This window comes from Sipha flava, unplaced genomic scaffold (assembly GCF_003268045.1).
Source record: "Sipha flava isolate LNK unplaced genomic scaffold, YSA_version1 110_pilon_pilon, whole genome shotgun sequence".
NCBI classification, from domain to species: Eukaryota; Metazoa; Arthropoda; class Insecta; order Hemiptera; family Aphididae; genus Sipha; species Sipha flava.
In genome coordinates, this window is record NW_020271727.1 from 1,246,987 (window position 1) to 1,260,834 (window position 13,848).

Below are 13,848 nucleotides of genomic sequence, written 5' to 3' on the forward strand. Positions count from 1 at the left end.
TGTACACCTAATACCGCAAACGCGATGCTTTATTGACCGTGACCTACGCACGTGTGTGCGCTGTACTCGAGTACCCCTCTGCCGTACGGGGACAGAGTTTAATTACCGTGAATGAATAAAATAACCGAAATTAATTTTACTCTCTAAAATAAAAGCCAATAATACGCACATTTTTACCCGTATGTTACTTCGCAATTTGTTTATTTCAATGATTTTAAATGTCGTGCATTGGAATATTGCACGTTTTTCGATTGTTACGATGTTTTATTCCGTCGGTGAATCTGATTTCGCTTGTGCTCCTGTATAAGTTCAGTTTACAAACCAGCAGTTCGTTCTCATCACATTTCGAAATGCCCAGTTTATTTCGCGATATCTGCATACAACTGTACTGTGCCGAAAATCGTAGTTTCGAATAAAAGTTCAGGTTATAATATTATCATGTTGACATCGAGAAAAAGCAAACGTCACAGCGCATTTCTCGTCAATATCGATTGCCGACAAGCTTTCGCAATGCCTTTGTAAAAGAATTGCGTAATAACTTACGCATCTGCGTGCTATAGTGCATATAAATGTTTGTTTCTTTTTTTTTTTTTACCTTTCAAACAACAGTGGTCAACGGTTGTGATGTTTACAACATATTGTGTACTATCACTGTTTCATAATAACGTTTTACGAATAAATTGTTTCATACATTTGTAAGCACGGTATAATATTTTACGATACGTTATACTCCGCATAGTATTTTATCGATCGCATAGCACTCGTGTAGGGTTGACGAACCACGGCGATGTCTCCGCGGTCGATGCGAAACCCGTTGTTTCTTATGGCGATTTGCAGATGGCGGGCGGCGGAAGGGTATCTCGGGGGTGGAGGCAAAAGAATCGTCGAACAAACGCGGTCGACTGGGTGGGGAACAGGTAAAGGTTTGATCTCTGGGCGAACACTGTATTTCGCCGCGCGCAATGCAAACACAAAAGTCATATTGTAACCGTTGCGGTTGTGTACGCAGTACGTGTGTTATATGTATAGCGCGGTGTGTATGTATGTGTGTGTGTGTGTAGATGTGTATTTACGGACGCGAACAGAATTGGTATATACGACGCAATTATTCACAAGCAGCTTTTCGATAAAACGGTAAACATTATGCTGTCGGATGCCTGCAGCAGGACCGAATCAGCCGGGCTCGGGGGAAAGCGCGGCGGTTCTGCGGCGATGACGAAGGGACGAGGGCCGGACGGAAGGGATAGGTTTTGGGCGCCGTGCAGAGAGATTTTATGTGTATATATATATATAAAACGCACAGACAGAGGTCGTTTAAAAATTCATCAGCTACCCTGTGCAAACAGCCGCGGGAGGATCGTCCGATATTATAAATGTAGTGCCCCCCTCCTCACATCTGAAGTTCCACCGATTCGCGGCGTGTACGGTATACATGTAGATTACATTCGTTACGGTTCTTGCAGTGCGCCGTGGCGGTCTTCAGCGTTTTCCTTCCATAGGTCAACAAAAAAAATTTTTTTTTTTTTAATTATTTATACAATCATCATTTTTGTATCAATGTAATTTAGAAGTCCACAATATATACATTATGTGTGTTTTATTTTCGATTGAAATAAATAACGTGATTTCACTAAAAAAAATCTAAGAATCATCCATCAGCAGCCGAAACGCATATGCGCGTGTAAAGTTTTTCTTACAACGATTTTTTCACGAAAAATATTCCGCTCCCGCGTATTATTATACATATAATGTTTTATTTGTGTGTGCGTGTGGACGGATCATCGGACATCTGCCGACGGGCGGCTACCGAATATATAATAATATAGATGTCCGCTATTGTGTTTGACATTCGGGTGAGAAACGGCAGTGGTGAGGTGTCAATAGGACGCGTATTATGTTTATCGCCCCAATATACAATAATAATATCGTATCAGTGTACACGAAGTGACGCAGTATGCAGTTTTACGCACACACACATACGTTTTTACAATATCATGTTTTTAGTACGACGTTTTGAGTTTTTTTTTTTTTATTTTTTTTTTTTTTTTTTATATCGGTTAAGTTCACGTATCGATCAAGTCTGTGAATGCAGTTATAATTGCGTGCGAGAATAAGGATAAAAAAAAATTACAAAAAAAAAAAAAACAAGACCTATGCAAATTTTGAAAATTTAAACAAGCCGTCGTTTTGACTGATCACTTAAAACACACGCTCGCTCCGCCCTTATCGCAAACGTAATGCACTTATTGTGTTATATTATGCAAAAGGCGTACCAGTACAATGGAACGCGTAATAACATTATCAGTACGATTAAATGATTTTTATTATAATAGTGTCGCGAGCGCCCGCGCCCAAGTGGCTACCTACTCGTGAACCGTCGAACGTAACGTGCAGAACACCGTCCATATTTGACATCCAAACACCGGTGGCACTCGAAACGGCTGCGATCGGCGCTGATTATATTCTTTATTATTATTTTTCATTTGATTTCCGTAATGGCGCCCATTAGCGTGTTTAACCATCTATTTAAATCGTTATTAATCGTCCCGGATCAAATCAAACGCGTAACCGTCGTTTGAATAGGTTTCCCCGTCGCAACGAAGGAACGAATGTTTTCCGAAACGGGTTTTTAACGAAATGCCTATTGATCGCAACGGAAACAGAAAAATAAAAAAAAAATAAAATAAAAACCCGTGCGTGAAACTTGTTCACAAGTTATACGATCGCGTTTTCGATCGCCTATAACGAGTTCGAAATGAAAACAATACGTTTTCGAGTTTGAATATTTATTCACGAAGAGTACAAGCCGTTACGCCTTCTCGCGGTTTCACGCGCAACGGAAACGGTCGGGCGATTTATTCGAGACAAACAGCCGTGTTCTTGAACGTGAACCGATTATGTTGTCCGCAGATATTGGATAAATCGAATAATACGTAATGAATATATTGCGCCTCGACGCATTCGGTTACCACCACTAGTCGTTAACACGTGCCCGGCGGTTGCCGTCTCCAGCGCCTTAGTTTTCGAACCGCAATGCAAATTGAACGTTCCCCGTCTCGTAAACAATCCGAGTTCCGACTTTTATCGTCTCCTCGACTCTTACTAATTGCGAAGTGCGCACGGAAAAAAGGTCCTTCAAATGTGTCACGTTTAATTAATAAGACCCCTCATCCGGGTCCGCGTATCCGGCGATCTTTTTCGGTGCGATCATCAATTAACTCGCAAAGGGTTCATCTTTTTCTTGGGAGAAGGGTGTGAAACCTCGGTTTCTCCTTTATACGATTCTTTTCAGCTCCCGTTGAGGGTGATTTATGTCTGGTTGTGAATTAGAGACAGAGAGGGAAGACCTAACGACCACGGATTTCGTACATTTAATGGCCAAGTTGTCCTAAAGCTCGTGTAATTAATTACGATCTCCGACCGAAGAGAACGGGGAGAGCAGAGGAGAGATGTTTTAAAGCGACCTCATACAGCCTGCTGACACTTCTCCGCTCATCTAAAGAGCCGAACGTAATAATCTAAAACATCATTTACGATTTATGTCCACAGGTCCGTGTTGCTGGATACTCGGGATATTTGGACGGCACGATCGAAATTTATAACTGGCTGAAATTCATCCGGTCGACCAACGACAGCAGTAGACAAAACGTTCGGGCGTTTTTACTGGCCGGTCAGGTAAACATTGTTTTCACGACGATACAATAACGGTGTTCGGTAGTTAAATGTTTTTTATTTATTTAAACGTACAGATATTTTACGAATTAACACACACGGTCAGAGCTTCCGAAGAACTACTATTGGGCAAGAGAGAGCCGTTAAACTTAGATGCGGCATTCGGAGAACTAATGGCCACGTCAGAGGATCGAAGTGAAAGGGATTCAGGTAAATCAAACGCGACGATAAATGATATCCTGCGAAAAATCAATAGGATTTCAAGGTTTCCGTTAGAAACGTAAAAGTTCGACTAACCCTTTGTTCCGGTTATCCGAGTACGGAAAATATAAAAGTGTTCCGTGATTTTCCCGGACCGCACCCCATCATCGCTTTCAAACGTCACAGTTAAAACGTCACTGTACATTTTATGTACGACACACGTGTCTCTCGATCCGAATCCAGTTCGCATTGTCGACGTTGTGTCGCGCGTGTACAGCCGATCTGTTTAATATTCATCAGGACGCGAAAATCCGCACCCTCTCACGTCTTTTAATCTCAACGCGTCAAGCTCGTATCTGTGTTTTCTATAGCATAATAGCGCTTATTATACGTACGCGGACGGAGACCGTCGCGGTGGTGCGTACAGCGACGGAGCAAATCCCGACAACGGTCGTCGCCGAATAATTAATTCACAATTAATCGTACCGTCGCGTCACGGTCACATTTTCCACGCGCGACACGCGCACAATGATTTGGTTTTATGATTTTATTTTATTTTTTTTTTATTTATTTTTTTTTTTATCGCAGTCGTTTAAGCGTCGGGCGGATCACCGCAATATATATATATATATATATATATATGTAATGTACAAAAACAACTTTATTATAACGGGGGCATGGCGAAAAAAAAATAAATAAAAAAAATAATCGGAATTCGCACAGACGCACGCGGCGCTCAGCACCTCCCCGCACGGGGATCGCGTGGACAAAGCGGGGCGATAGAAGGGGTGGTGTTGCAGTGGTCTTCGGGGCTAATACGACGTGTTTAAAGTCCTTCTCCCCGCCGTCGACTGATAATAGAGCTGTTCAAACACACGTACACACTCCGTACACATTGTACACAGAGTAAAGGGGTACGCACTTTCCACCCCCTGCGCCGTACGTACCCCGGATCGGGTCCTACGGCGCGCACCGTTAATGATCTGTACGCATGTCCGTTGCATTGTACAATATTTGTCATTTCGCGTCCGCTGGCCGCTTTATTGCACACGCCAACGTGTGTATAATACGTACATATGTACGGAACCCCTCCCGAATGTCGCCGCGCATTAGGGTCGTTTCTATTCATTATTATGAATCATATTTCTGGGCGGTTTATATCATAACTCACCTTCATTCACTACTCACTCTCTCTCTCTCACTCGCTCATTCTATTTCTGTTTTTTTTTTTGCCCCCGCACACCGTCCGTGCTCACACATCCGACGACGGAGAACAATAACACACCGTAACCCACCGTGCAGCCGACGCGCGACAAACGCCGCTAGATTATCTCCGTGTGCGCGTATATATATATATACACGTACATATTATATACGTGTGTATGTATATAACTTTAATCGCGTCCGACATAATAATAATAGAGATGTCGGCGGTGGCGGCGGTAGCGGTATATGGCGACGACGAGGGGCACCGAAAACAACCGGGGAACGAGTATAAAAGAAAATTAGGGTAGATAATTTGTCTTCCGCCTGTACGAGTAATAAAGACCTAATAGCTTTGAATTGATTAAACGGGATTTTTTTCTCCCACCCCGTACCGCAAAACCCGATACTTGTGTACGGCGAGTACGCGAATACACACGGGGTCCATTATGCACGCCGACCGAACAACACCGGTACCGCGGCGTTGGTGTTACACGAAAAGACTTACGGATTTCCCAAAAACGGTCTAACCCGTTAGTGTGTACGCGTTTGAAACAAACACAATACGATCGTGGTGGAGTGTAAATGTTTATTCAAAAAAAAAAAAAAAACACACGCGAACAAGGCAATAATCGTAAAACAATCATAATATAAGGAAACGTTATTGGATTTCGAGCGCGAACAAAATAAAAATATAACGATAAGCGCGTACAAGACATCTCCAGTATCGATTACTCGGTGGTAACTACTCGACGATATCGTATAGCAACAGCAGCAGCGTGTTACGCCATCATCACGTGTTGTAATGGTAATATTATATTGACCACGAGACCGTAAGTGTCGGTACTTAACGCCGGCAATCGAACGCTTATGTTGTTACTCTCGTTTCGGTGTATAACATTATATTTATTTTTTTATTTTTTTTTATACCGTAAACATCGTACACGACAATCGGACGATAAGAACGGTTATTATTGTTTTCGGTTCGAGTCGTTGCGCGCGTTGCAATCGTAGGCGGACGCGGCCAAGACGTTGTTTTTAAGCGCGTAAGCAACAATCGCTGTCCCGAATGCGTGGCGTGAGTCACGTTTCCTCGAAACAATAATTATTATACAATAATATTACAATCCCGAGTGAAAATGTGCGAAATCCACACGCGGCCCCCGAACGATCGTAAACATATCACGGCCAAGCGCCGCCGGAGCCGGAGCCCCCCCCCCCCCCTTGGCCGGGACGAACGCGACCGGGCTGAGCTGAATAAAAATTACTATACGAGGGTGTTTTTAATTAGCGCGATTACTATTCGCGAGCGCGCGACACTTCCGGAGAAGACCGTTAGTTACATCTGATGCAAATATTAATTAAATACTTCTCGCCTTCCGCGTGTCAGTCACGAGCGTATCGTACTGTCGTCGTTATCATAACAACGGCGGCTGAGAAGACTTTGCAGTCGTAAAAACTAGCGTACTCGATGATGTCGGTCGCACGTTAATTTTACTGCGCGCTCGCGAGAGAGAGAGAGAGAGAGAGACCGACGGCTGGAAACTTCGCAAAGTTTTTCGTCGCTATTCTATATTACTGGGTTGCCTGCGGTGTTTGTTCATTCACGGTAGTAGCATGGTAAACCTCACGAACGGTTTCGAGTCCGATTGAAATCTGCATTTTTTTTTTTTTAATAACGTTGACACGAGACCACGATGTCACGCGATTGCCCTAACCGGTTCGTGCGCGCGCGCAGATGTTATAACTTTTGACTTGTGCATGGGTCACGCAAGATTTTTCGATTCAAATCGGAATTGGGGACGGCGCACGGCGCATAAATGGCTCACGTGTCCCGTGAAAAAACGCGATTGTTCTACGTATCGCGTTCACTGGCCAAATATAACGACCGCTGTGCAATCATTACCCCCGTTCTCAGGCCCCGAAACAAAACAACAAAACCCTTGCTTAAGGAGTTTTGCGCGCGTTCGTCCGCCGATACACGTCCTCGACGTGGTCCATTGACGTGCACGCCGGACCGGATGAATAATCTAGTGCACTTCTAGCGAGATCTACGAATTTCATTATCCCCCGACGGATTGCGATCGTGCAACCCCACGTTTTTTAACGGTTTTCACATGACCGGAAGAGATTCAAACTCCCACTTCCTGGTGCGAGTCACAGACACCTGGTCGGACGCTTGCCCCCGACAATCAGTGTGACTTAACCCCCATTTGTTGTTATTATTATTTATTCTATATTCCGAGTAACTGTACGCCGCCACGCACATGTACAGTGCAGTTGTCATGGGCACGTCGTGTAGTACACTTATTATGCATGCGCGCGATCGTTCGCCCGTTCGCGTCGAGGAGCGGCGGACCGGTTGTTCAGACGTTGTTGTGTTTTTTTTTTCACGCGTACGACAGTAACGCACGTCGTCGAAAAAAACAGAAAACGACGTCGGTTAAAGGATATAAAAAAAAAAAAAAAGAAAAAAAAAATAATGAAATAAAAATATTACTGGCGCGTCGATATCGTATATACTTGTATATGCGTTTTGACGTTTTGTCGTCGAAATGTCTACGCATATTTATCGTTTCGCAACATCGCTCATTAAGGTCCGTCCCCAACCGTGCACGTTATTCTTCCGAACCAGTTGTCTGGCGTTTGTCTTGCATCAGCGAACCCGTAGCCGCGGGGGGACTAAGGGGTAGCTCGTCTGCATGCTTACGCTCACTCGCTGGTCCACCACCATGTCGTCCAGGTTGTTTCTCACGCAAATCACCGGAGTCTGTCCGTTCACAAAAGAACGTACGGTAACGCGCCTCTGCAATTAGTCCATCTGTGGTCCGTTACAGACTTATGCGGAAACACAGGAAGCAGGTGGCTGCGCAGGATAATAATAAAACACCGTGTTCCGATAAAATACGTAAGCCTATTACGAATAACGTCTACATAGTCGGTTTCTCGTACCGACGTCGAAGCTTTTGACTTTCAGCGAACTTCGTGCGTATTTTTTTTTTTTTTTTTTTTTTAACGTACCTCGGGGTGACAAAAGCATATGTTCGGGTGCGAGGGTCACCGAAAAGGGGTTTGGTCGTGTGAACTCAAACGAAAACCGAGTATTAGTGGGCGTATATTCGATTACACGCGTCAAACGTCCCCTTTACACACGGTTCTACAGCTTTAATAGTTTTTGCGAACAGTACGAGTTTTTTATTGGAATAGATTCGCGCGGCACAACGTTGCGGATTTATGATTTTTGAGAATTTTTTTAACTATTCTTATACGCCATCTTGTTAACTTTTCGAAAACGGTCACACCGTCACGCTTTACGAACTCGCACCGATCGTTCCTGCATACCTATCCGCATCACGACCGTGTGTTTATCGCGCACCGATCGTCATCATAACCGTTGCAACACCGTGGTACCGTCGGTTACAGTTTTTCGGTTACAGTCTCGCCGCATGATCTCTTAACAGGTGCTGCGGGCAAAAACGTCGGTTGGAAATCCTGATCGCACCTGACGCGCGCGTCCGTTCCGATGAGATAGCATTTCGAATTGTACCTACGCGCATAATACGCCGAGCCACCCTACCCGCGGCCTTACCACCGTGAATTAATTATGACGCCGGCACCGCAACTGAATTACACGGTTGGTCGTAATACGTGCACACGCATAAAACACGATATCATTATTATTATTATTGCGCGGCGCCGCAGTACCCCTCTGTTTGGTTTCCGTTCCGGAAGGTAGCTTTCATCCCTCGAATTACGGACGGACCGCGCGCGGATAGCCAATGGCACGAGGGGGTACACGAGTAACGTACATAATACCTGCCGCACGTCCACGCGTAGAGGCTACGATATATTATATGTTCACTTACCTTTCGCGCCTGACCCGCAATCGGTCGTTTGCACCTCACGATCAGAGTGGTGTTTTTTTTTTTTTTTTACGCTGTACTGACCGTGGCGTTTCGTTGTTTCAGTCGTCGCGTCGCAGAACTCGTTGGGTTCCATCGACGGGGACGGGGACGTGGACGTGGATGCCGAGGAACCGGACGAGGACGACCAAAACCGATGTATCCAGTGCGAGAAGTGCTTCCCCGACATTGAACAGTAAGTTTTCCGTTATCGGTTTGTTCGATAGCTGCTCGTTCCCGAGAACAACCCGCCAAAGTGTGTAATCCGCTAACCGCCCGACGCTGTTAATTTTCCTCCCCTGGCCGCCGACGTGCGTACGTAATACGTATATGGTTTTTATTGTAAATGATACATTTATATCTGATCAGCAGACAACAAAGTTTATCCGATGTCGGGAGGGTGCTTTAAGTGCTTAAACGTGTTACGGCGGTCACGGTCCGGAGACCGCCCGCCGGTCCGGCACTTCATTTTTCAAGACGCCCTTTTTTTCACTCACTCTCTCTCTCTCTCTCTCTCTCATCCGACAATCATTGCACCCGCCCGCGAGAAAGACTACTATACGTGACCGATAACGGCAATAAAAACGTTACGTTCATCGATTTTCCCGACGGCGGGCGCGCGCGCCGAGCTTCGTACGTACGGCGTATAGGTGTCGAAGACCGCCCGGGAAGCGCAGGTGCGCGTCCCGTCCCGGTAAGAGGGATGGAACGATAGGAATGAGAGAGAGAAAAAAAAAAAATAAAAATACGAGAAAAGAGTTAAAAATTACTCGTCGTACGTAATCATTAGGTGTCGCGTCGCGGCGGTTGACATCGTCGTTTTCTAACAGCCTTTCGGCACGATCGTCGTTCGAGCGTGTGCAACAATCGAACGCGGTTAATAGTCGCCGAGCACACAATGCGTCGGCAGGGGTCGGGGGCGGGTGTCGGACCCTCGAGAGCGGTAGAACGTTCGTATTGTTTATTTGTTTTATTCGATAACCGTGAAAACGTGCAGGTTGGACGATCACTTGGTGTCCGGGCATCACTACAAGGCCAACCAGTACGGGTGCGAGTTGTGCCCGCAAGCGTACAGCTGGAAACCGTGTCTGATCAGGCACTTGGCGCTCGCGCACAGCCGGAAGTTCACGTGCGAGACGTGCTCGAAGGTGTTCAGCGACCCCAGTAACCTGCAGAGGCACATCAGGACCAACCACGCGGGGGCCCGGTCGCACGCGTGCTCCGAATGCGGCAAGACGTTCGCCACGTCCAGCGGGCTCAAGCAGCACACGCACATCCACTCCAGCGTGAAACCGTTCCAGTGCGAGGTCTGCTTCAAGGTGCGTATCGGTTGCAGCACGGGGTGGCGACGGTGCCGTTCGCTCTCCCCCCCCCCCCCCCCTACAGAATCACCGCGAATACTATCTACACGGGGTCGGAAACTGGGGAGGGATGAAAATAATCGGTAGCCGTCCGGCGACGCGTCGAACGTGTCGTTATCGGCGCACCGTGTCCCGCGAGTTATTTACGCCCGTCGACCCTCCCACCCCGATCGTCGGGCGGTCTTACGTGCGCGCGTGCCGAACGTCGCGCGTGACCGACGTGTCCCGTTTCCGCAATGATAGGCCGTAGATGGCGGCCGCGCAATCGGTGCGCTTTGGACGGTGTCACGTAGACGGAGGCGCAGCTCCGATACGCGGATTATCGCGAACGCAATACGTGCGCGATGAACGACTACAATGATGCATATTGTCTACGGGGCCGATTCGCGTTCGGTCGACGATAATAACGTTTTTAATATAAGAACATAACGAGAGTACCTGTAACGCGTTGCCGCCATCTCCGTTTATCACACTCCCTCCCACTTACTCCCGCTGAATCGCTCAATCACTCTCTCTCACTCTCTCACTCTCTCGCTCGCTCGATCCGTATGACGGTATCCCTCTCTATTCGCTATTTGTTCGACGCGACATTATTCGGTTCCGAGACAATCGACGTGGTTGTTTTTGTTGTCACCGTTCGCTCCTATCTGACCGCAGTGTTCTCTCGTTGCAGGCCTACACTCAGTTCTCGAACCTGTGCCGTCACAAGAGGATGCACGCCGACTGCCGCATGCAAGTCAAGTGCGATCGTTGCGACCAGTCGTTCAGCACGGGCACGTCGTTGTCCAAACACAAGCGGTTCTGTGAGTCCAACTCGTTGCCCACGTCCAGCAGTTGCGGCGCGCCCGTCGCGCCGAACATGTCGCAGCAGCACCACCACCACCAGCAGCAGCAGCAGCAGCAGCAGCAGCAGCAGCAATCGTCACCGTTCTCCGTGTACCCCAGGTTCCACCCGTACCCACCGCATCCGCTCGTCCACCCGCTATACTTCCCGCCAGCCAACGGGTCGCTGCCGCTGCCGCTGTTCCACGGGCCGTTCGCCGCGCTCGGCCAGTTCGTGCCCAAGCTGAACATGGACATGCTGTCCATGTCCGCCGGTGGCGGTAGCATGTACGAGATGAACCGGCACAAGCAGGCCGGTGATTCAGAGGAGCACAACGAGACGCCGGCCAAGAAGACGTCGACGGACGCGGACCGCGGCGCGTTGCAGAAGACGCCGCCGTCGTCCGTGCCGATGGGCTCGAGCAAGACGTCGCCGCTGGTCGGCGAGGAGGCGTCGTCCAACCAGCGGCCGTCGCCGGCCCGGCCCAACGTGACCACGTACCCCGACCCGAAGGTGATCAAGCACGAGCGGCCGGCCGCGGACGGCGAGTGCACCGGGCCGTGCGACCTGTCCGTCGGCACGGACATCGGCGTCAAGGAGCGCGCCGCCGACGAGGACACCGGGGACAACGGCAGCAGCAGCCCGAAGCGTCGGCGGGCGCATACGCCCGCGGCCGCGGCGGACAGGTGCGATCAGCCGCTGGACCTATCGGTGACGTGCAAGGACGAGCGCTGGAAATGCCCGCCCGCCAACGGCACCGGTGCCGACGCCGAGCCGACGGTACCCCGGTTCACGGACAGCCCACCGCTGCTTCCGCCGCCGCTGTCGTCGTCGTCGTCGTCATTCAAAGAGGACCCGCCGTCCGGTCGGGAGTCGCGCCGCAAGTGGTCTTCGCCGTCCGCGCTGCCACCGCCGTCCTCGCCGTACTCGGTCAGCAACCTGATGGCGCAGCCTAAGCCGCTGTACCTGGACTCGATGTACTCGGCCGCGACACTGTCCAACTTCGCGGCGGCCACGGCCGACGGCCAAGGGCTCATGCAGACGCACCAGACGTTCGGCCAAGCAGCAGCGGCGGCCGCAGCGGCTGCCGCGGCCGCGGCCGCTGCGTCCCGACCGTTCTCGTTCATGATGTCCAACCCGTCGCCGGCCATCGAACACTTTCTGCGGCACTCCTCGCCCATGCCCAACTACCCGAAAGCGTACCAAGACATGATGCACCAGCAGCATCAGCACCAGCAGCACCAGCAGCAGCAGCAGCACCAGCACCACCAGCAGCAGCAGCAGCAGCAGCACCACCACCATCAGCAGCAGCAGCAGACGGGCGGAGGCGGCGCGGTCAAGTCCAAGGACCGGTACGCGTGCAAATACTGCGGCAAAGTGTTCCCGCGCAGCGCCAACCTGACGCGGCACGTGCGCACGCACACGGGCGAACAGCCGTACCGGTGCGCGCACTGCGAACGCTCGTTCAGCATCTCGTCCAACTTGCAGCGGCACGTGCGCAACATACACCGGCAGGAGCGAAACTTCAAGTGCGGCCTGTGCAACCGGCGGTTCTCGCAGCAGACCAACCTGGACCGGCACGTGAAGAAGCACGAGGCGGACGACGGTACCGCGGTGGGCACGGTCACCAGCAGCTCGGCCAGCAGCGTGGACGAGAAGGAGGACCCTCGGCTGTTCGAGATCCGCAGCTTCATGAAGAAGGTGACGGACACGTCGGCCGCCTCGGCCGCCGTGGCCGCTGCGGCCGAGATGCGCAACAATAACATCGACCCTTGTCTGCCAGACGACGGGTTGTACGCGGCCGCGCACTTATGACCCGCAGCCCCGCCGCTCTACCTGAACTGGGCCCGTTGACGTTCGCGTAACGTAGCCGAAGTAGTTTATACGATCATCATCGTCTTATTTTGTCCGTTCCTCCATCGCCTCTCCCCACATACCCACACACATTCACACGCGTACACGCACCGATCGATCCTCGTTTATTGCACTCTCACAGGATCCCGTCGTTTTTCCTTCGTCTCAATATCTCCTCTCTCTCTCTCTCTCTCTCTCTCTCTCTCTCTCTCTCACTCAATCACTCTCTCTCTCCGTTCGGAAATCCGACGTCGTTATCGATGATCCGCAATTAACGATTCGCTGCCGCCGCTGTTTAGCCGCTGTTTTACGATGCCTTCTTGTACACATAGATTATGTATATTATTGATATTTTTCGCTCGCACCAAAGTAGACATATTATTATTATTATTATTTTTATTGATACATTTTTAGAACATTTGTCTAGAATGGTTTTTTTTTTTTTTACTATTTTACATATTAATCTTTATACATAAATTTATATATAAATACGTTGTATTTTATTTTAGTCTGTAACATTGTAAAATTTTACTCAATTATTATATAATCTTGTGATAAAAATTCCTAGGTTTTCTTAATATTAGTGGATACGTACCAGTGTAAATTTGTTTTGTTATTATTATTATTATTATAATTTTTTTTTTTTTAATTAAGACCAAATATCACGTTAATTAGTCATCACAACGATTGTGTATAGTTAATCTATTTAATAATATCTTCTCCGATACAAAATTAGTATGTGTTAAAAAAAAACTATCATATTCTTTAAGTATTATTTGTACTCATGTATCACGTGGATTATGGATGTATACAATATTATATTATATTAATA

General features: G+C 48.5%; 1 protein-coding gene across 2 annotated transcripts in view; it reads left to right on the top strand.

Annotated features, from left to right (window-relative positions):
- LOC112688135 (PR domain zinc finger protein 16-like) overlaps nt 1-13,422 on the top strand; it is a 94,495-nt gene extending 81,073 nt beyond the window's left edge. For both annotated transcript variants that reach the window (XM_025561190.1, XM_025561199.1), the window contains exons 3-7: nt 3,550-3,675; nt 3,750-3,882; nt 9,045-9,174; nt 9,976-10,297; nt 11,013-13,422. In XM_025561190.1, the coding sequence (XP_025416975.1) occupies nt 3,550-3,675; nt 3,750-3,882; nt 9,045-9,174; nt 9,976-10,297; nt 11,013-12,977 (2,676 nt within the window). In that variant the 3' untranslated portion in view covers nt 12,978-13,422. The remainder of the gene's footprint in view (nt 1-3,549; nt 3,676-3,749; nt 3,883-9,044; nt 9,175-9,975; nt 10,298-11,012) is intronic.
- The last annotated feature ends 426 nt before the right edge of the window (nt 13,423-13,848 follow it).